Raw genomic sequence first — 20675 nt, forward strand, 5'->3', positions numbered from 1 at the left:
GAAGCTTCTGCAAAATATCCATTTTGTCTTAAAGGTATTTGCTTCATTTTACTGTGCTACAGGCCAGCTGTTTACAGTGATTCTAGCTTCACATCAAGATTACTGTATTCAATAAGGTTCTCATAATAGGTAACAACACATGAGCCAAGAACACAAAACTATTTGCTAAATCGCATTTACCACAACTGAGGAATTATGAATGAAGTCACAATAGGCTTGAGAAAATACTATTTGAACTTACTTTACTCAAATTATGAAAAATGTCTATATGCATGCTGGTACCATTGTTAACAACATTTTTGGCTTCTTCCAGAAGATGTTCAAGAAATAAAAACATGAGAAACTCAACATGTGTACCAGAATTCCATTTCATTCAACTCTCAGAGGATCCAGACGACCAGACTGTCCTCTTAGGCCTTTTGTTGTCTATGTATATCTTGGCCCTGTTTGGAAACCTGCTCATCATCCTGACAGTAAGCTCTGACTCCCATCTCCACACACCCATGTACTTCTTCCTCTCCAACCTGTCCATAGTTGATATTTGTTTCATCTCCACCACTGTTCCAAGGGTGATTGTGGACTTCCAAAATCACTGCCAAGTCATCTCCTATGTGGGCTGCCTGACACAGATGTCACTGTTTATAATATTTGGATGTATGGATGACATGCTTCTGGCTGTGATGGCATATGACCGGTTTGTGGCCATCTGCCATCCTCTGTACTACCAGGTCATTATGAATCCAACTCGCTGTGGGGTGTTGCTTCTAGGGTCTTTTCTCCTTAGCTTTGCAGATTTGCAGTGGCACTATGTAGCAATCTTCAATTTTTCCAAATGTGAGGATTTTATTGAAATTTACAACTTCTTCTGTGACCCTTCTGAAGTCCTTAAACTTGCCCATTTTGATACTGTCACCAATACCATAGTGAAATTCAGTATAGGCACTCTCTTTGCATTAATTCCTATTTCAGGAATTGTTTTCTCTTACTTTAAAATAGTTTCCTCCATCATAAGATCACCATCATCAAGTGGGAAGCGCAAAACCTTCTCCACCTGTGGGTCTCATTTGTCCATTGTTTGCCTGTTTTATGGAACAGGACTAGGAGTGTACTTGAGCTCCTCTTGGTCACATAATCCAAGAAGCAATGCAGTGGCCTCAGTGATGTACACTGTGGTCACACCTATGTTGAATCCCTTCATCTACAGCCTGCGGAACAAGGACATTAAAACTGCCTTAAGGAAGATTCTTAGCAGAGCATTATAATCACTGACATTCTTTATAAATTTACACACACACACACACACACACACACACACACACACACACATACACACACACACACAGGCACATACATGCACAAACTGTACATGTAAATCCAAGTTATTGACTCATGCATTATTACTAAATGATACTTCACAATATTGCATGATAAAGTGGTGGTCATTGAGGTTGTATTATGGTGGATGGGTATTTTAGAAATGCACAAAAATTGAAGCTGGAGAGATGAAACTTTTCTAGAGATGAATGGTGCACATTATTGAACAACATCTTACCGTATGAATGAGTGCAACACCTAAATGTTGCTCATAAGCCAATTTAAAGTGGCTAGTCTGCTGAGATTGTGTTTTAGAAATGACAGATAACCAGTCTTGTCAAGCAGGCTGACTTGAACAGGCCATGAATAAGGAAGAAATGAATAGACATGATTATGTGGAAGTGGAAAGCTCCGTATGCCTCATCCTTAGACATCCTAGACCTGAAGGTTTCACTTGGATTTTCTCTCCCATTGATCCTGAGGATAGCTTCAGACAATGATCAATGGTGGATGTTAGATATGAGACCATCTACATGCCCCTCTATCTCCCAGAAATCAAGCTACCCTCTCCTGTAGTCTGTCCTCTATAAAGACAACCCTGCTTTGAGTACTCAGGCTGGGATGGGTGGGTAGGTGGATGAGGCGAGAGCAATCCAGTTCCCTCTCTAACAATAGCAAGATAAATTCATGATCCTACTCAGTACCTGAATCTTCCATTTCCCTTGGCATGCTGGTTAGTTTTTCCCAAATAGAATCAGTTTGAAGAAGGAATATCCATTGAGTTAAAGCTCCCATTAGAATTGTCTATAATCTTGTCTGTGTGACATTTTCTTGAGTGATGATTTATGTGGGAGGGAACAGCCCACTTCAGGCACCACTACCCTTGGGCAGGTGGCTCTTGGAGGTATAAGAAAGGTACTTGAAAAAGAGCTTAGAAACAAGGCAGTAAGTAGCTTTCCTCTATGGTCTCCACTTCTGTTTGAGTTCTGACACCAGCTTCCCTCAATGGTGGACAGTGATTGGGATGTACACATCAAATAAACTGTTTCCTACCCAAGTTGCTTTTGGTCATGGCATTTATCACAGCAGTAGAAAGCACTAGGACACATGGACACTGTGTCTGACCAAGGAAATGGTGAGGGACTTCCTACCCCCAGACAAACTATTCAAGTAATAAACATTTGTTCTGTAGGATGTTTTGGAGGGCCACTGAGGGGCCTATCTTTCCCTTTTAGAACTCACATCATGCTGTACAAGGCAGGTAACTTTCCTCCTCTCCCACATCAAGCTCTCTACCTTCACAGTCCCACCATGCTTCCTCTGGTGTGAGGTCCTTTGAATGCACTCTCACTTTAAGGTCTGATCATGTCCCCTTCACACTATGGTCACAAGACTATCTCCTAATGGGGCAAACTTGTTTCAGCTCCTTTCTTGAACCTGCTGCCCTGACATCCTGGTCTCTGATTTATAACAGTGAAGGACTGGGACGATATCATTTTCCAATCAATGCATTGGGATTTGTGGAGTGTGGAATTGTCTCCAGTTGCTTTCCTGTGAAGGAGTTTGCCTTCCTCCAGAATGAGACAGAGTGAGAGCCTAACACGTGGATGCACTCATGGGGTGGTTTGGAGTCCACAGTTGTTTACTCTGACTGACTTTGTTGTTAATGTATGGTTACTCTATTTAGAGAGATAGCCTTGGATGAAGAAGTGTACTTAAAATGGAAAATTTATAAAAGTAAAATAAAATTGTGAATTTAACAGATGATTCAATGGCATTTGTTTTTAATGTATTGATCCTGGTCTTAGTGCACTAATTTCCTGATCATTGGAGATCACAAATGTTACCAGAGGGAATGTGCCCTCTGAAAATTATATGTACACTTGAATGTAATACTATATAATAAACAGTATGTCTTTTAATTCACACCAGTATTTTGAATAACATTTGTGAAGGCTTTTCTGTCATAACCATGGTCAGTGAAACAAATTAAAATAGGATTTTAATCTTCTCTTTCTTCTTCCCCTCATCATTTTCATCTCCAAATAGTGCTTGTTAACTGATTTAGAAATAAAATCATTACAATTTTTTTAACTTTTTCTTTTTGTGTTTTTGAAATAGGATTTCTTTGTGTAACAGCCCTGGCTATCACAGAACTCACTTTGTAGATGAGGCTGGCCCTGAACTCTGCATCTGCTTCCATCATCAGTCATTGAAGAAAAGCTCTGTGATGACAGGGTATTATTCACTGCTCTGAAATCTGGGGCAAGTCAGTTCAGTTCAGGTACCCTCTCCACTATTGCTAGTAGTCTAGGCTGGTGTCATCCTTGGGGATTCCTGCAACTTCCCTAGCACTGGGTTTTTCTCTATCCCCATGATATCTCTCTATCATCGTATCTCTTTTATTGATTTCCCACTCCATCCCTGTTCCAGCTTGACCACCCCATTCCCTTATGTTCTCATCCCCTATCCCTTACCCTCCATTGTCAGTTTACTCATGGAGATCTCATCTATTTCCCCTTCTCAGAGCAGTCCATGCATCCCTCTTTGGTTCTTCCCTGTTAGTTAGCTTCTCTGGAGTTGTGGGTTATTGCCTGATTACTGTAGCTAGAGTTTTCCTGCCTTGTCCACAGTCAGGACAAATCCCTGCCAGTCCCACAGCCACTCAGACCCAACCAAGTAAACACAAAGACTTTTATTGCTTAGAAACTGTATGGCCGTGGCAGGCTTCTTGATAACTGTTCTTATATCTTAAATTAATCCATTTCCATAAATCTATACCTTGCCACGAGGCTCGTGGCTTACTGGGGTCTTCACATGCTGCTTGTCATGGAGGGGGCTGGCAGTGACCTTCTGCCTTCCTGTTCTTTCTTTTCTGTTAGTCCTGCCTATACCTCCTGCATAGCCACTGGCCAATCAGTGTTTTATTTATTGACCAATCAGAGTAATTTGATATACAGACCATCCCACAGCAGATTACCCTTTGCTTTATATCTAATATCCACTTATGAGTGGGTACATACCATGTTTGTCCTTCTGAGTCTGCATTACCTCACTCATGATATTTTCTAGTTCCATCCATTTGACTGCAAATTTCATGATGTCATTGTTTTTCTCTGCTAAGTAGTACTCCATTGTATATATGTACCACAGTTTCTTCATCCATTCATCATTGAGGGGCATCTAGGTTGTTTCCAGGTTCTGGCTATTACAAATAATGCTGCTATGAACATAGTTGAACATGTGTCCTTGTGGTACGACTAAGAATTCCTTGGGTATATACCCAAGAGTGGTATAGCTGGGTCTTGAGGTAGATTGATTCCCAATTTTCTGAGAAATCACCATACTGATTTCCAAAGTGGCTGTACAAGTTTGCACTCACACCAGCAGTGGAGGAGTGTTCCCTTTGCTCCACATCCTCTCCAACATAAGCTGTTATTAGTGTTTTTGATCTTAGTCATTCTGATAGATGTAAGATGGTATCTCAGAGTTGTTTTGATTTGCGTCTCTCTGATAATTAAGGATGCCGAGCAATTCCTTAAATGTCTTTTGGTCATTTGAAATTCTTTGAGAATTCTCTGTTTAGCTCTATAGCCCATTTTTAAATTGGATTGTTTGTTATTTTGATGTCTAGTTTCATGAGTTCTTTATGTATGTTGGAGATCAGTTCTCTATCAGATGTGGGTTTGGTGAAAATCTTTTCCCAATCTGTAGGCTGTCATTTTGTCTTATTTACTGTGTCCTTCAGGCAGGGCAACTTAGTGAGACTGTCTCAAAATAAGTGGTAAAAGTAGAAAAGACTGGGGATGTAGTTTTGTGTTAGTGCTTGCTTAGCATCTGTAAGACCCTAGGATTAATCCTCTGGCGCCACCTCCTCAACATTCTTAAGAACGAAAGACCAAATAAGTATTTCTATGAAGATGCACAGCCCCGGGGACCCTGGCTCTTGGTGTGGAACCAACCAGCTTAGCTCTTTCCTGCCAACTCCCCCAGCCTTCCTTCTAGCCCATCTCCATTCCTTTGTGCCAGCTCTGATCCCCACAAACACTTTCTGCCAGTGGTCTCCAGTGATTACACAGGGCTGGGACTCAGGTGGGCAATTTTCCCTGTCCTTCCTGTCCACCATTTCCATGTTCCCAGTCTCACAGTCCTGTTGCAGCCTGCTTACAGGAGCTCTTCCTCTCACCCTACCTCCCAGGGACTCTGCTCCTTGCTGCAGACACAGCTAGGTCTTCCCTGCTGACCCTCTCAGGCGTTCTCTCCCACCCCACCTTCATTCCTTCTGGAGGGCCATCAAGTCCCACAAACACTTTCTACCAGGGACTCCTGTGGCCAAACTGGTCTGGGACTCAGCTAGGCAGTCCTCACTGTTCTTCCTGGCCTTCATTATTCCTTCTCCACACTTGACTCCTAGACCTGCAGCAGCCTCTTGGCAGAAGCCCCTCCTCCAAATCAAACTCCATTCACTGGTGACTTCACAGTTTGGTGCAGAACCAGGGTTTGCCTTGCCCTTTCTCCCCCCTCTGTCTCTCCAGACTTATTATCTATCCTCCCACAGCCTCTTTGCAGGAACCCCTCCCACTGCCACACCTACATTCCCTGGAGACTCTCCCTCCTGGTGCAGACACATCCCCCTAGCTTTTCCCCACAGTCTTCTGAGCCTTTCCTCTTAGTCCATCTCCATTCATTTTTGCCAGTGACCTACCCACGTAAGTATTCTTTACCAGAGACCTCAGAGACACCACACTTGCCTAGGATCCAGAGAGGGGAACAGCAACCAAAAGAAAGGAACACCCATCTACCAAAGACAAGCAGATACCAAAACCAAGAAACCCTTCCCACATCATAGCTCCAGATGCTTAGACCCCAGTGCAAAGACACAAATGTGAACATCCCAGACAAGCTTCCACCAGCTTTGAGGAATACAATATAGCTGAAGCACAATGCAAGTTCTTCAAACGTAGCAAATGTGAATATGTTCAAGGATCTTACAGAGAATAGGAATAAAGAATGAATATTGGGGGCTGGAGAGATGGCTCGGAGGTTAAGAGCACTGGCTGCACTTCCAGAGGTCCTGAGTTCAATTCCCAGCAACCACATGGTGGCTCACAACCACCATGAGATCTGGTGTCCTCTTCTGGCGTATAGGCATATGTGCAGACAGAACACTGTATACATAATAAATACACCTTTAAAAAAAGAATGAATATTGAAGTCTGTGAAAACATTAACAGTAGAATGTAATAATAAAAAAATCAAGGTATGAAAGTAAATTTTATCCATTAATTTATTAATGTAGTTTTGGGGTCACCTTTTTATTTTGCATGTAGAACCACTGGGGTGTCTTGATTGTGGTCACCCTAGAGTTATGATGGCTCCAGACACTAGCTGGGAAGTGAGGTGACAGAAACAATGATTTGGAGCAATCACTTTATTACAGAGCTGGGTTTTCCAGCAGGGATACAGGTGGTCTGATCTGCTTTGGAACATCTAAGGAAGTTATGTGGGGAGGGCCAAGCACTGGCCGTCCTTGAGCTGTCTCCATGATACGAGGGACAGGATCTAAGCAACTGGTGGCTCCAGGGATCTCCAGTCCACGCTTAACTTGGCCACGGGACTCCTGAAGGACCTGCCAGCAAACTCAGATTCACTGCCGATCTCTTTCTTGATTCTAAGGAACTGATTGTACTTGTCTGTGTGCTCAGATCGGTAAGGGGCACTAGTCTTGATCTGTTTCATGCAGAACACCACCCCCTGGTCAGTGATGACAGTATCCTCAGTGTCTCCAGAGCGCTGGGACTCCATGACATTCCAGCTAACACTCTTGCAGAGACTTGGTCCCAGAGACCGAGCTGGTTCACTTTGAGCAGGAGGCAGTTGCAGGACTCCTCTGCCTCAGACTTGACAATCCATTTAGGGTAGGTTACCATGAGATCATTCCCAACCACCTGGATGCCTGCATTAGTCGAGCTTCTGCTGAGCCTCTGCTGAGCTTCCCAGTAGTTCTAGTCAAAGGGGTTTTCAATGGACACCATTGGATACTCCCGGATGAAAGACTCATACAGGTCAACCGTTTGCCAGATCTGAAGAACTCAGAGGCAGCCAGGTCCAAGCCGATGACACCCTGGTCAGTGTAGCCGGACTTCTTAATTGTGGCTTCCTCAATTGCAGCCGTCAGCAGCTCCAACGGTTTTTTGTACTCCAGGATGTTAGGCACAAACCTGTCCTCATTACTCACATTGGTGGCATCCATCCTGCATTTCTTCTTGATGACATTCTTCAGGTTGTGATAAACCTCTGCTCCAAGGCGCCTGGCTTCCTGGAAACTGGATGCCCCCAAGGCAGGATCATGAACTCTTGCATGGCTAGCTTGTTGCTGGCATGAGAACCACAGCTGATCACATTGAAAACTGGGACCAGCAGGATGACTTTAGGATTGCCATCCAAGTCAGCGATGTGAAGGTACAGGGACACCCCCTTTTCCATGGCAGCAGCTTTTCAGACATTTGTACCAAATTTAGATTCCTTTTCAGTACCATCCATTTTGACCATCAGTTTGTCTATCTTCTCTTGTTCTACAGCATTGAGTTTCTTGCTACCCAGATCAGATGCAATAGTTTAATTGATGTGCTCAACAGCCTTTGAGACCCTCTTACCCAGTAGCACTTCTTATAATTGTCACGGAGTTCTAGGGCCTGACAGATGTCAGTGGAGGCACTGTTGGGCACAGAAGCTTGGAAGAGACCTTTTGAGTTGCACAGGTTAACCTCAACAGTGGGATTCCCAGAGAGTCAAAGATCTCTGGCATGAATCTTAAAAATACACAGGTCAATTTCTAACCTTTGGATTTCCACACAGAAAAGAAACAGGTTTCTGCAGACATGGAAGAGAGCATTCAGTAGAGTTTAATAATAACGAAAAGGAATTACTAGAGAGCCCAAACTGAAATAAAAATGGAATTGAAAAATTTAGGACATCAGACAAAAAGCCTCATACCTAACCTCTTGAGAACAGTCAACATCTCTTCTGCTTCCTTCTTTAACAACAGGAATTCCTTAGAGATGGCAATATTATGGACCAGTATGAGTAATCACCAGCTCTGTGCATTGAGTTTCTAAAGTTATGTAAGAATAATTAGTTAGCCTGTTCCTCCAGGTCATCAGCTTGATCTGTGTAATCTGGGACTATATATCCCTGTTTGCTCTTCCTACAGTGTTCTTTCTGCATCAGGAAGCTCTTGCTATTGTATTTACTTCAGGATTCAAGAGTGAGTCTTTACCAGCCAACAAGAAAGGGATGTTTGTCATATCCACAGCCTTTCATCATGGCCACACAGACCCACAGTTTAGTCATGTAAGTTCTGAGGGAATTGAGGATGAAGAAGAGATGACAAGAATTATTATTTCTTTCTAATCATATGAACTGTGATAATTTGGGTAGCCTGATGGTATAATAACAGTAATAAAATATTTAAGTCTCTGTATTGGGATCTTATGTTCTTAGTTGAGATGGTAGTCCTCAAATTCTCATCAGACTGTCCCCAGTGTCTCTTCTGCATACTCCTATGACCAAAGAGAGCAGCAAACATGTCCAACTAAGTTGTTTCATAAGCAATCTAAAGTACTGTGACATGATGGTAAGGGTGATTCAGTAACTATAGATTTGAAGAAAGCTACTATGAGTGTGTGACACTTAAGGTCTTCCCTGGTGGAGATCTGAGCTCTATATTTTATGTACCTTACTTCAACTGAATAGTTTTTCAAAGTTCCAAAATTATAAGCTTCTGCCTAATTATTATTTTATAGAAAGTGAAAGACAAAGACAGTGTTTCTGTGTAACATGTAGTAGGTGGTCAGGTTAAATGGGTGAAGTTTGTGTGATTTACTTTGCCTGAGTAAAACACAAAATGATCTTTTCTGTGAACAGTCATTTCATGATGCTTTATTCCAGAAAAAAAAGGCCCATGTCTTCTTTCCCTTGTGGTTTCTAGATCTTTTATAATGAAATGTTTAGTTCTGCTGTGTTAATTGAGGGTAGTATATTTGAGGTGCATTTGGAACAGTCTCAAACATTGAATCAATTCAACTCATCTTTTTTAGTTCCCTTGGTCCATATTTGGCTTCACCTTCAGAAGTGCTGGGTTTACAGATCTACAAAGACTGCACTCTATTTTTCTGGATACTTTTGAGGCTGTCAGCATCCTTCATCATTCTGAGGCTCACCAGTAAGTTTTCAATGAGGAAATGCGGTCAGATCCCTATATCATTTGTGTTTTGAAAACATGAGAGCCTAAAAACATATGTGCTTTTAAGACCTCTGAATTTCTGGTAAAACCATATGATTAGTAAAATGAAAAAATATATATACATGCACGAAATAAAAATGAATGGGCACAGAAGCTATGAATATGGAGTAGAGTGGGGTGATTTATATAGGGAGTTTGAAGAGTGAAATGGAAGGAAGAAATTTTACTATAATTTGAAATATAAAAATAATCAAATAAAAAAGTAACACCAGACCAAAACACTCTGGATTCAAAGAATGAAACATTTGTTCTGAATTATTTTGTCTCTGCTATATATTTATGTGAGCTAGGACATGTTATTAGTAATTCTGAGACACCTTAACTGTCATATGACCAAGTTTTAGTAACTATTTTTTCTATGTGTCCTCCTACTTATATTTTGTACATTGATATAAGTTAATACTTTTAACTTTCATTTTTTGGTTTCATAGGGCCTAAAGAGTAATTGGCACAGATGTTAAATGAACAATACATATTTTAAACATAAAGTAGACCCTTTCTCCACTCAAAACACTGACTTCCACACATTTGGTTTAATTTACATTTTCATTCAATTAAAGAATGTGACCTAGAAATAGATTCAAGACAATTTTTCTGGTGTTTGGTTCTGTGTCATGGACTTGTTGGGTCATCTCATGGTATTTGATAGCTGCACTACTGGGTTATCAAAAAATATACACATATTCTCACCAGAAGATAAAAGGATGTACAGGCATAAAAAGAAACAGAAGGTCAATTTTATGTTTTGTGTGAAGACCCATTTTAGAGTTTCACATAATTCTATGGTCCAATACCTTGTGGAAATACTCCCTAGTAAATTCATATTTTCTATATTCATAGGACTTTAAATTTGGACAAATGAACACAATGACAATTTTATCATTTTCTGAATGGAGATGGGTTGTTATGCTGTGGTTTGTATGAGCATGGGCTATGAAATAAATCATAAGAGTTCTCACAATTCACTGATTCCCAACCAAGGCCACTGTCTTCCTTATTGGAAACAAATGGAAATGTATTCTACATGTGAGTGTATTTTATATTGTATTATTTTAGAAGAGCTATAATTATGTAGATTTTTGCCATTTTTGATAGCACATATTAGGAGGAAGTCATTCATGGGAAAAGTGCAGATATCATCATGCAAAGAAGATGATATTTATATGTTATAATATCATAAAGTCAATAGTTTATACTGGGATACCAAATGGGGTAATAGGATCCAGGTGATATTGACTGTCTTTATAGGAGCAATTAAATGATGAATATTAGTAAAAACTCTTGTTGTAAGTCTGACAGTTACCACATTTTTTCCCCAGTTAACCATATTTTTAAAAGGTATCTAAATAGCTACTGACATGAACAGAGGAAGATAGATGCACTTTTGGATGATTGAAGTAATTTTGTGACAGAATTAACAAGCCTGGTCAGTTAGAAACCACTTGACTACTTAGAGATTAACAAGGGAAAATTCTTTTAGTCAGTGTGCATGCCTGGATGAATGGACAAAAGTGAGACAGTCAGGGTCGGAAATCCCTGTTTGCTTGTCTAGTTTCACAGCCCCAAGTTACGATTTGAGTAATTAACCATGTTTTACAGAGACAGAAATTCCAAATGTGATTGTTTGGACAAATGGGGAGATTTTCAATGTATACTGTTGTCATAGTTCTCTGCGGACAGACCAAGACTGCTTTGATCCGGCAGCTGTTAATCAAGGTTCTTCTGTCTGCCTGGCAGAATGTGCTCTCTTGAAAAGACACCTGGGAGCACTCCTTGAGCTACTTTCTGTGGTTTAATATTTCCTAAGCCATCCATAGGTCCTTTTAAATGCCAATTTATTATTCTCAGTTTTCAGTTTTTCCTATATAAATATGGCACTTAAACACTAATGCATGTCTGTCCATGAGAGAATGATTCAGCTAATACCTGTACAATAGATATAGGAAACTTACAGACTTAGAACCACATTTCATTGTTAGCAAATATGTTTTAGGGATAGCATGTGCTGTGTTACATACTACTGAATGAGCATCAAGTATGTATTAGGTTAGTTTAAAATGTTTCTTTATACATATTTCAATAGATATTTATATAGAAATATCACTGGAAAAATCTGTACCCTGAGTTCTTCTCAGTCATTGAGATAGATGAACTAGACAATGAAATCATGCAGAGCCACTGAACTCAAAGTTCTTTTTATCATAATTCAAATTTCTGTAAAATATCACTTCTGACATACATAATATAAAAATGCTTATAATTTAGTAAGATGACTTTCTTGTGAAAAGTATTATTAGACAATATTAGGTGAATATTTTGTAAACACCAAAAATATTCTAAGGCAGTAATTTCTAACCCAGGTTTAAGTAAGTATAATCTAGTATTTTCCATGTACATATTCTCATTAAACTGGCCTGTGAAATCCAACATCTTGTGGTACTTTAGTGGCCATGGGAAAATACACTAACTGTTCGCAGACCCATTAGTCTACACAACTGAAATGATCTTTAATAACATTATCTCCTCTAACAGACCTAGCAGAGAAGCAAGTGGTATCTACTTTAGCTATTAGGGCATTGCCCATGTGTTTACATCACTAATATTATCTGTATTTTAAACCTTATTTTTTTTTTGGTTTTTTGAGACAGGGTTTCACTGTGTAGCCTTGCGCCTTTTCCTGGAACTCACTTGGTAGCCCAGGCTGGCCTTGAACTCACAGAGCTCCGCCTGCCTCTGCCTCCCGAGTGCTGGGATTAAAGGCGTGCGCCACCACCGCCCGGCTCAAACCTTTTATGTTTTAAGAAATTCTGTGTGCTCTGACCAAAGAGTGAACCTGAAATTTCCTCTGTAGCTGAGGTAAGAACATTGACATCTATGCACCAGGCCTGACTCACATGCAAATCACTTTAGTGTCTGAGGAGGAGGGACTTAAATTAGGGCTCTGGGTCAGCCTGGCTGCACTTCAGAAAATAAATGGCATTGCTTAAACGTAGAAAAATCATGTTTTTATACCACATATTTTACTGAGATTTTATGGAGATGTTCCCCCCAAATTAACTTGGCAGCATAAATTTTCAACTGTATTTATTGACATATCATTTTCTTTTTTCCATCACTGGACATCTTAACAGTTGTGAATGGAGTTGTTCTGTGATAATGTGGATTTAGCTAAGATATATTTACAAAAATTGGAAATATTCTAAGATAAATAAGGGATACATATACTAATAAATTTTAAAAACCTAAGAAGTGTTCAACAAAGACTAAAATACCAAAACAAAAAAAAAATGAAGAATTTTTTTTTTTAAAGTCAAAGAAAAAAGAAACCTATAGAAGACACTGGAACCTGAAAATATTTTACTGGGTAGGAATCATTAATTTTTATTTAGAGACTATGACTTCACATTGTTAGATATATTCCAAGTAAGATAAACCTGCTCCATGCTATTGCAATAAAAAGAAGTATGCTTAAGTGCTTCAAGGTTTCATTTGATTTCATTGACAATTTTCCTAAAGTGAAGCTTCTGCAAAATATCCATTTTGTCTTAAAGGTATTTGCTTTATTTTACTGTGTCTACAGGCCAGCTGTATACAGTAATTCTGGCCTCACAACATCTAGATTACTGAATTCAATATGGTTTTCATAAGAAGTAACAATTGAACTAAGAAGAAAACAGTATTTAGAGTATGGTATTTGCCACAACTGAGGAATTATTAATAAAGTCACAATTAGCTTGAGAAAATAATCAATATTTGAAATTACTTTACTCAAATTGTAAAAAAATGCCTATATGCATGCTGGTACCATTGTTAAAAACATTTTTGGTTTCCTCCAGAAGATGTTCAAGAAATAAAAACATGCAAAACTCAACATGTGTACCAGAATTCCACTTCATTCAACTCTCTGAGGATCCAGACCGACAGACTGTCCTCTTTGGACTATTTTTGTTCATGTATATCTTGGCCCTGTTTGGAAACCTGCTCATCATCCTGACAGTAAGCTCTGACTCCCATCTCCACACACCCATGTACTTCTTCCTCTCCAACCTGTCCATAGTTGATATTTGTTTTATCTCTGTCACAGTTCCAAGGGTGATTGTGGACATCCAAAGTCACTGCCAAGCCATCTCCTATGTGGACTGCCTGACTCAGATGTCACTTTTCATAATATTTGCATGTATGGATAGCATGCTTCTGTCTGTGATGGCATATGACCGGTTTGTGGCCATCTGCCACCCCCTATATTACCAGGTCATTATGAATCCCAGTCGCTGTGGAGTCTTACTTCTAGTGTCTTTTCTCTTTAGCCTTGTGGAATTACAGTTGCACTATGTAGCAATATTCAATTTTTCCAAATGTGAGGATTTTACTGAAATTTCCAACTTTTTCTGTGACCCTTCTGAAGTCCTTAAACTTGCCCATTTTGATACTGTCACCAATGTCATAGTCAGATTCAGTATAGGCACTCTCTTCGGGTTAATTCCTATTTCAGGAATAATTTTTTCTTACTTTAAAATAGTTTCCTCCATCATAAGATCACCATCATCAAGTGGGAAGCACAAAACCTTCTCCACCCGTGGGTCTCACTTGTCCATTGTTTGCCTGTTTTATGGAACAGGACTAGGAGTGTACTTCAGCTCCTCTCCATCACATACTCCAGGAAGCAATGTGGTGGCCTCAGTGATGTACACTGTGGTCACACCTATGTTGAATCCCTTCATCTACAGCCTGCAGAACAAGGACATTAAAACTGCTTTAAGGAAGATACTTAGCAGAGAATTTTAATCACTGACATTCTTTATAAATTTACACACACACACACACACACATACACACCACACACAAATCGTACATGTAAATCCTAGTTAATGACTCACCCATTATTACTACCTGATGCTTCACAATACTGCATGATAAAATGATGGTCATTGAGGTTGCACATATGGTGAATGGGTAGTTTTAGAAATGAACAAAATTGAAGTTGGAGAGATGAAACTTTTCTAGGGATAAAAGGTGCACAATAAACAACCCCTTACAGTAGGAGTGTAAGCAACACCTAAAAGCTGCACCTAAGCCAATTTAAAGTGGCTAGTCTGCTGAGATTGTGTTTTAGAAATGACAGATAACCAGTCTTGTTAACCAGGCTGCCTTGAATCGGCCATGAACAAGGAAGTTATGAATAGACATGCTAATGTGGATGGGGAAAGCTCAGTGTGCTTCATCCTTAGACATCCTAGACCTGAAGGTTTCACTTGGATTTTCTCTCCCATTGATCCTGAGGATAGCTCGAGACAATGATCAATGGTAGATGTTAGATATGAGACCCTCTACATGCCCCTTTATCTCCCAGAAATCAAGCCATAGTCTCCTTTAGTCTGTCCTCTCTAAAGACAACCCTGCTTGGAGTAGTTAGGCTGGAGTGAGTGAATGGAGAGGGGGAAAACCATCTAATTCCAACTCCTTACAATGGTAAGATAAATTCATGATCCTACTCAGTACCTGACTCTTCCATTTCCATTGGCATGCTGGTTAATTTTTCCAAAATCGAGTCAACGTGAAGAAGGAGCATCCATTGAGGAAGAACTTCCATTACAAGTGTCTGTGTGTCATTTTCTTGAGTGATGATTGATGTGGGAGGGCACAGCCCACCTCAGGCCGTGCTACCCCTGGGCAGGTGGTTCTTGGAATTATAAGAAAGGCACTTGAAAAGGAGCTTAGAAATAAGGCAGTAAGTAGCTTTCTTCCACATTTTCCACTTCTGCTTGAGTTCTGACACCAGCTTCCCTCAATGATGGACTGTGATTGGGATGTATACATCAAATAAACTGTTTCCTACCCAAGTTGCTTTTGATCATGGCATTTATCACAGCTGTAGAAAGCACTAGGACACATGGACACTGTGTCTGACCAATGAAATGGTGAGGGACTTCCTACCCCCAGACAAACTATTCAAGTAATAAACATTTGTTCTGTAGGATGTTTCTGAGGGCCACTGAGGGGCCTCTCTTTCCCTTTTAGAACTCACATCATGCTGTACAAGGCAGGTAACTTTCCTCCTCTCCCACATCAAGCTCTCTACCTTCACAGCACCACCATGCTTCCTCTGGTGTGAGGTCCTTTGAATGCACTCCCACTTCAAGGTCTGATCATGTCCCCTTCACACTATGGTCACAAGACTATCTGCTAATGGGGCAAACTTGTTTCAGCTCCTTTCTTAAACCTGCTGCCCTGACATTCTGGTCTCTGATTTATAACAGTGAAGGACTGGGAAGATTTCATTTTCCAATCAATGCATTGGGATTTTTGGCTGTGTGGAATTGTCTCCAGCTGATTTCCTGTGAAGGAGTTTGCCTTCCTCCAGAATGAGACAAGTGAGAGCCTAACCTGGGGATGCACTGATGGGGTTGTTTGGAGTCCACAGTTGTTTACTCTGACTGACTTTGTTGTTAATGTATGGTTACTCTATTTAGAGAGATAGCCTTGGATGAAGAAATGTACTTAAAATGGAAAATTTATAAAAGTAAAATAAAATGGTGAATTTAACAGATGATTCAATGGCATTTGTTCTTAATGTATTGATCCTGGTCTTAGTCCACTAATTTCCTGATCATTGGAGATCACAAATGTTACCAGAGGGAATGTGCCCTCTGAAAATTATATGTACACTTGAATTTAATACTATATAATAAACAGTATGTCTTTTAATTCACACCAGTATTTTGAATAACATTTGTGAAGGCTTTTCTGTCATAAACATGGTCAGTGAAACAAATTAAAATAGGATTTTAATCTTCTCTTCCTCCTTTCCCTCATCATTTTCATCTCCAAATAGAGCTTGTTAACTGATTTGGAAATAATATCATTACAATTTTTTTTTAGCTTTTTCTTTTTGTGTTTTTGAAATAGGATTTCTTTGTGTAACAGCCCTGCCTGTCACAGAACTCACTTTGTAGATGAGGCTGGCCCTGAACTCATAGAGATCTCCTGCCTCTGTGAGGGCCTTTTAGGTGTTAGTGGAGGCACTGCTGGGCAGAGAAGCCAATAAGAGACGTTTTGAGGAAGAGAGGTCAACTCAACAGTGGGATTCCCTGAGAGTGAACGATCTCTCTGGCATATATCTCGAGACTGAATCTTGGTCTTCAGATTGCCACACCAGAAAGAAAAAGATTTCTGCAGACACAGAAGAGCACATTCAGTAGAATTTAACAACACAAAACAACAACAACATCATCAACAACAACAGAACTGCTAAAGAGAGGGCAAACTGAGATAAAATGGAAAATGAAAAATTTAGGACCTCATACTTAATGCATTGATAACATCTCTTCTGCTTCCTCCATTAACAGCAGGAATTCCTTAGAGACTGCAATATTTTGAACCACTATGAGTAATCACCAGCTCTGTGCATTGAGTTTCTAAGGTTTTGTAAGAATAATTAGTTTGCCTGTCCCTCCTGATCATCAGCTTGATCTGTGTCATCCGGGACTATATATCCCTGTTTGCTCTTCCTACAGTGATGTTTCTGCATCAGGAAGTTCTTGCTATTATATTCACTTCAGGATTCAAGTGAGCCTTCACCAGCCAACAAGCAAGGAATGTTTGCCATATATACAGCCTTTCATCATGGCCACACAGACCCACAGTTTAGTCATGTAAGTTCTGAGGGAATTGAGGATGAAGAAAAGATGACAAGAATTATTATTTCTTTCGAATCATATGAACTGTGATAATTTCGGTATCCTGATGGTATAATAACGGTAATAAAATATTTAAGTCTCTGTACTGGGATCTTATGTTCTTAGTTGAGATGGTAGTCCTCAAATTCTCATCAGACTATTCCCAGTGTCTTTTCTGCATACTCCTATGACCAAAGAGAGCAGCAAACATGTCCAACTAAGTTGTTTCATAAGCAATACAAAGTACTGTGATATGATGGTGAGGGTGATTCAGTAACTATAGATTTGAAGAAAGCTACTATGAGTGTGTGACACTTAAGGTCTTCCCTGGTGGAGATCTGAGCTCTACATTTTATGTATCTTACTTCATCTGAATAGTTTTTCAAAGTTCCAAAATTATAAGCTTCTGCCTAATTATTATTTTATAGAAAGTGAAAGACAAAGACAGTGTTTCTGTGTAACATGTAGTAGGTGGTCAGGTCGAAATGGGTGAAGTTTGTGTGAGTTACTTTGCGTGAGTAAAACACAAAATGATCTTTTCTGTGAACAGTCATTTCATGATGCTGTATTCCAGAAAAAAAAAGGCCCATGTCTTCTTTCCCTTGTAGTTTCTAGATCTAGATTTATATGAAATGTTTAGTTCTGCTGTGTGAATTGAGGGTAGTATATTTGAGGTGCATTTTGAACAGTCTCAAACATTGAAACAATTCAACTCAGGCTTTTTTAGTTCCCTTGGTCCATATTTGGCTTCACTTTCTGAAGTGCTGGGTTTACAGGTCTACAAAGACTGCACTCTATTTTTCTGGATACTTTTGAGGCTGTCAGCATCCTTCATCATTCTGAGGCTCACCAGTAAGTTTTCAATGAGGAAATGAGGTCAGATCCCTACATCATTTGTGGCTTGAAAACATGAGAGCCTAAAAAGATATGTGCTGTTAAGACCTCTGAATTTCTGGTAAAACCATATGATTAGTAAAATGAAAAAAAATATATATGTGCACGAAATAACAATGAATGGGCACAGAAGCTATGAATATGGAGTAGAGTGGGGTGAGTTATATAGGGAGTTTGAAGAGTGAAATGGAAGGAAGAAATTTTACTATAATTTGAAATATAAAAATAATCAAATAAAAAAGTAACACCAGACCAAAACACTCTGGATTCAAAGAATGAAGCATTTGTTCTGAATTATTTTGTCTCTGCTATATATTTATGTGAGTTAGGACATGTTATTTGTAATTCTGAGACACCTTAACTATCATATGACCCAGTTTTAGTAAGTATTTTTTCTATGTGTCCTCCTACTTATATTTTGTACATTGATATAAGTTAACACTTTTAACTTTCATTTTTTGGTTTCATAGGGCCTAAAGAGTAATTGGCACAGATGTTAAATGAACAATACATATTTTAAACATAAAGTAGACCCTTTCTCCACTCAAAACACTGACTTCCACACATTTGGTTTAATTTACATTTTCATTCAATTAAAGAATGCGACCTAGAAATAGATTCAAGAAAATTTTTCTGGTGTTTGGTTCTGTGTCATGGACTTGTTGGGTCATCTCATGGTATTTGATAGCTGCACTACTGGGTTATCCAAAAAAAAAATACACATATTCTCACCAGAAGATAAAAGGATGTACAGGCATAAAAAGAAACAGAAGGTCAATTTTATGTTTTGTGTGAAGACCCATTTTAGAGTTTCACATAATTCTATGGTCCAATACCTTGTAGAAATACTCCCTAGTAAATTCATATTTTCTATATTCATAGGACTTTAAATTTGGACAAATGAAAACAATGCCAATTTTATCATTTTCTGAATGGAGATGGGTTGTTATGCTGTGGTTTGTATGAGCATGGGCTATGAAATAAATCATAAGAGTTCTCACAATTCACTGATTCCCAACCAAGGCCACTGTCTTCCTTATTGGAAACAAACGGAAATGTATTCTACATGTGAGTGCACTTTATATTGTATTATATTAGAAGAGCTATAATTATGTAGATTTTTGCCATTTTTGATGGCACATATTAGGAGGAAGTCATTCATGGGAAAAGTGCAGATATCATTATGCAAAGAAGATGATATTTATATGTTATAATATCATAAAGTCAATAGTTTATACAGGGATACCAAATGGGGTAATAGGATCCAGGTGATATTGACTGTCTTTATAGGAGCAATTAAATGATGAATATTAATAGACACAGATATCTCTTGTTGCAAGTCTGACAGTTACCACATTTTTTTTCAGTTAACCATAATTTTAAAAGGTATCTAAATAGGTACTAACATGAACAGAGGAAGTTAGATGCACTTTTGGATGATTGAAGTAATTTTGTGACAGAATTAACAAGCCTGGTCAGTTAGAAACCACTTGACTACTTAGAGATTAACAAGGGAAAATTCTTTTAGTCAGTGTGCATGCCTGGATGAATGGACAAAAGTGAGACAGTCCGGGTTGGAAATCCCTGTTTGCTTGTCTAGTTTCATAGCCCCAAGTTATGATTGGAGTTATTAACCATGTTTTACAGAGACAGAAATTCCAAATGTGATTGTTTGGACAAATGGGGAGATTTTCAGTGTATACTGTTGTCATAGTTCTCTGGGGACAGACCAAGACTGCTTTGACCAGGCGGCTGTTAATCAAGGTTCTTCTGTCTGCCTGGCAGAATGTGCTCTCTTGAAAAGACAACTGGGAGCACTCCTTGAGCTACTTCTGTGGTTTAATATTTCCTAAGCCATCCATAGGTCCTTTTAAATGCCAATTTATTATTCTCAGTTTTCAGTTTTTCCTATATAAATATGGCACTTAAACACTAATGCATGTCTGTCCATGAGAGAATGATTCAGCTAATACCTGTACAATAGATATGGGAAACTCACAGACTTAAAACCACATTTCAGTGTTAGCAAATATGTTTTAGGGATACCATGTGCTGTGTTACATACTACTGAATGAGTATCAAGTATGTATTAGGTTAGTTTAAAATGTCTCTTTATACATATTTCAATACATATTTATATAGAAATATCACTGGAAAAATCTGTACCCTGAGTTCCTCTCAGCCATTGAGATAGATGAACTAGACAATGAAATCATGCAGAGCCACTGAATTCAAAGTTCTTTTATCATAATTCAAATTTCTGTAAAATATCACTTCTGACATACATAATATAAAAATGCTTATAATTTAGTAAGATGACTTTCTTGTGAAAAGTATTATTAGGCAATATTAGGTGAATATTTTGTAAAAACCAAAAATATTCTAAGGCAGTAGTTTCTAACCCAGGTTTAAGTAAGTATAATCTAGTATTTTCCATGTACATATTCTCATTAAATTGGCCTGTGAAGTCCAACATCTTGTGGGAC

The 20675-nt window shown here is 39.0% G+C and overlaps 2 protein-coding genes and 1 pseudogene across 2 annotated transcripts; 2 read left to right on the forward strand and 1 right to left on the reverse strand.

Moving 5' to 3' along the window:
* The first annotated feature begins 335 nt into the window (after positions 1-335).
* Positions 336-1264, forward strand: LOC143267167 (olfactory receptor 7E24-like). Its single transcript, XM_076544067.1, has one exon. The coding sequence runs from the start codon at positions 336-338 to the stop codon at positions 1260-1262; it is 927 nt and encodes a 308-aa protein (XP_076400182.1). The 3' UTR covers positions 1263-1264.
* A 5612-nt stretch (positions 1265-6876) lies between these two features.
* Positions 6877-7881, reverse strand: LOC102906716 (alpha-enolase pseudogene; annotated as a pseudogene).
* A 5577-nt stretch (positions 7882-13458) lies between these two features.
* Positions 13459-14404, forward strand: LOC143267168 (olfactory receptor 7E178-like). Its single transcript, XM_076544068.1, has one exon. It carries the CDS (start codon positions 13478-13480, stop codon positions 14402-14404), a length of 927 nt encoding a protein of 308 aa, XP_076400183.1. The 5' UTR covers positions 13459-13477.
* The last annotated feature ends 6271 nt before the right edge of the window (positions 14405-20675 follow it).

This window comes from Peromyscus maniculatus, chromosome 9 (assembly GCF_049852395.1).
Source record: "Peromyscus maniculatus bairdii isolate BWxNUB_F1_BW_parent chromosome 9, HU_Pman_BW_mat_3.1, whole genome shotgun sequence".
NCBI classification, from domain to species: domain Eukaryota; kingdom Metazoa; phylum Chordata; class Mammalia; order Rodentia; family Cricetidae; genus Peromyscus; species Peromyscus maniculatus.

What these genes read in the sequence shown, in the direction of transcription:
- LOC143267168 (XM_076544068.1), top strand. Translation starts at nt 13,478, where the DNA reads ATGCAAAACTCAACATGTGTACCAGAATTCCACTTCATTCAACTCTCT.
- LOC143267167 (XM_076544067.1), top strand. Translation starts at nt 336, where the DNA reads ATGAGAAACTCAACATGTGTACCAGAATTCCATTTCATTCAACTCTCA.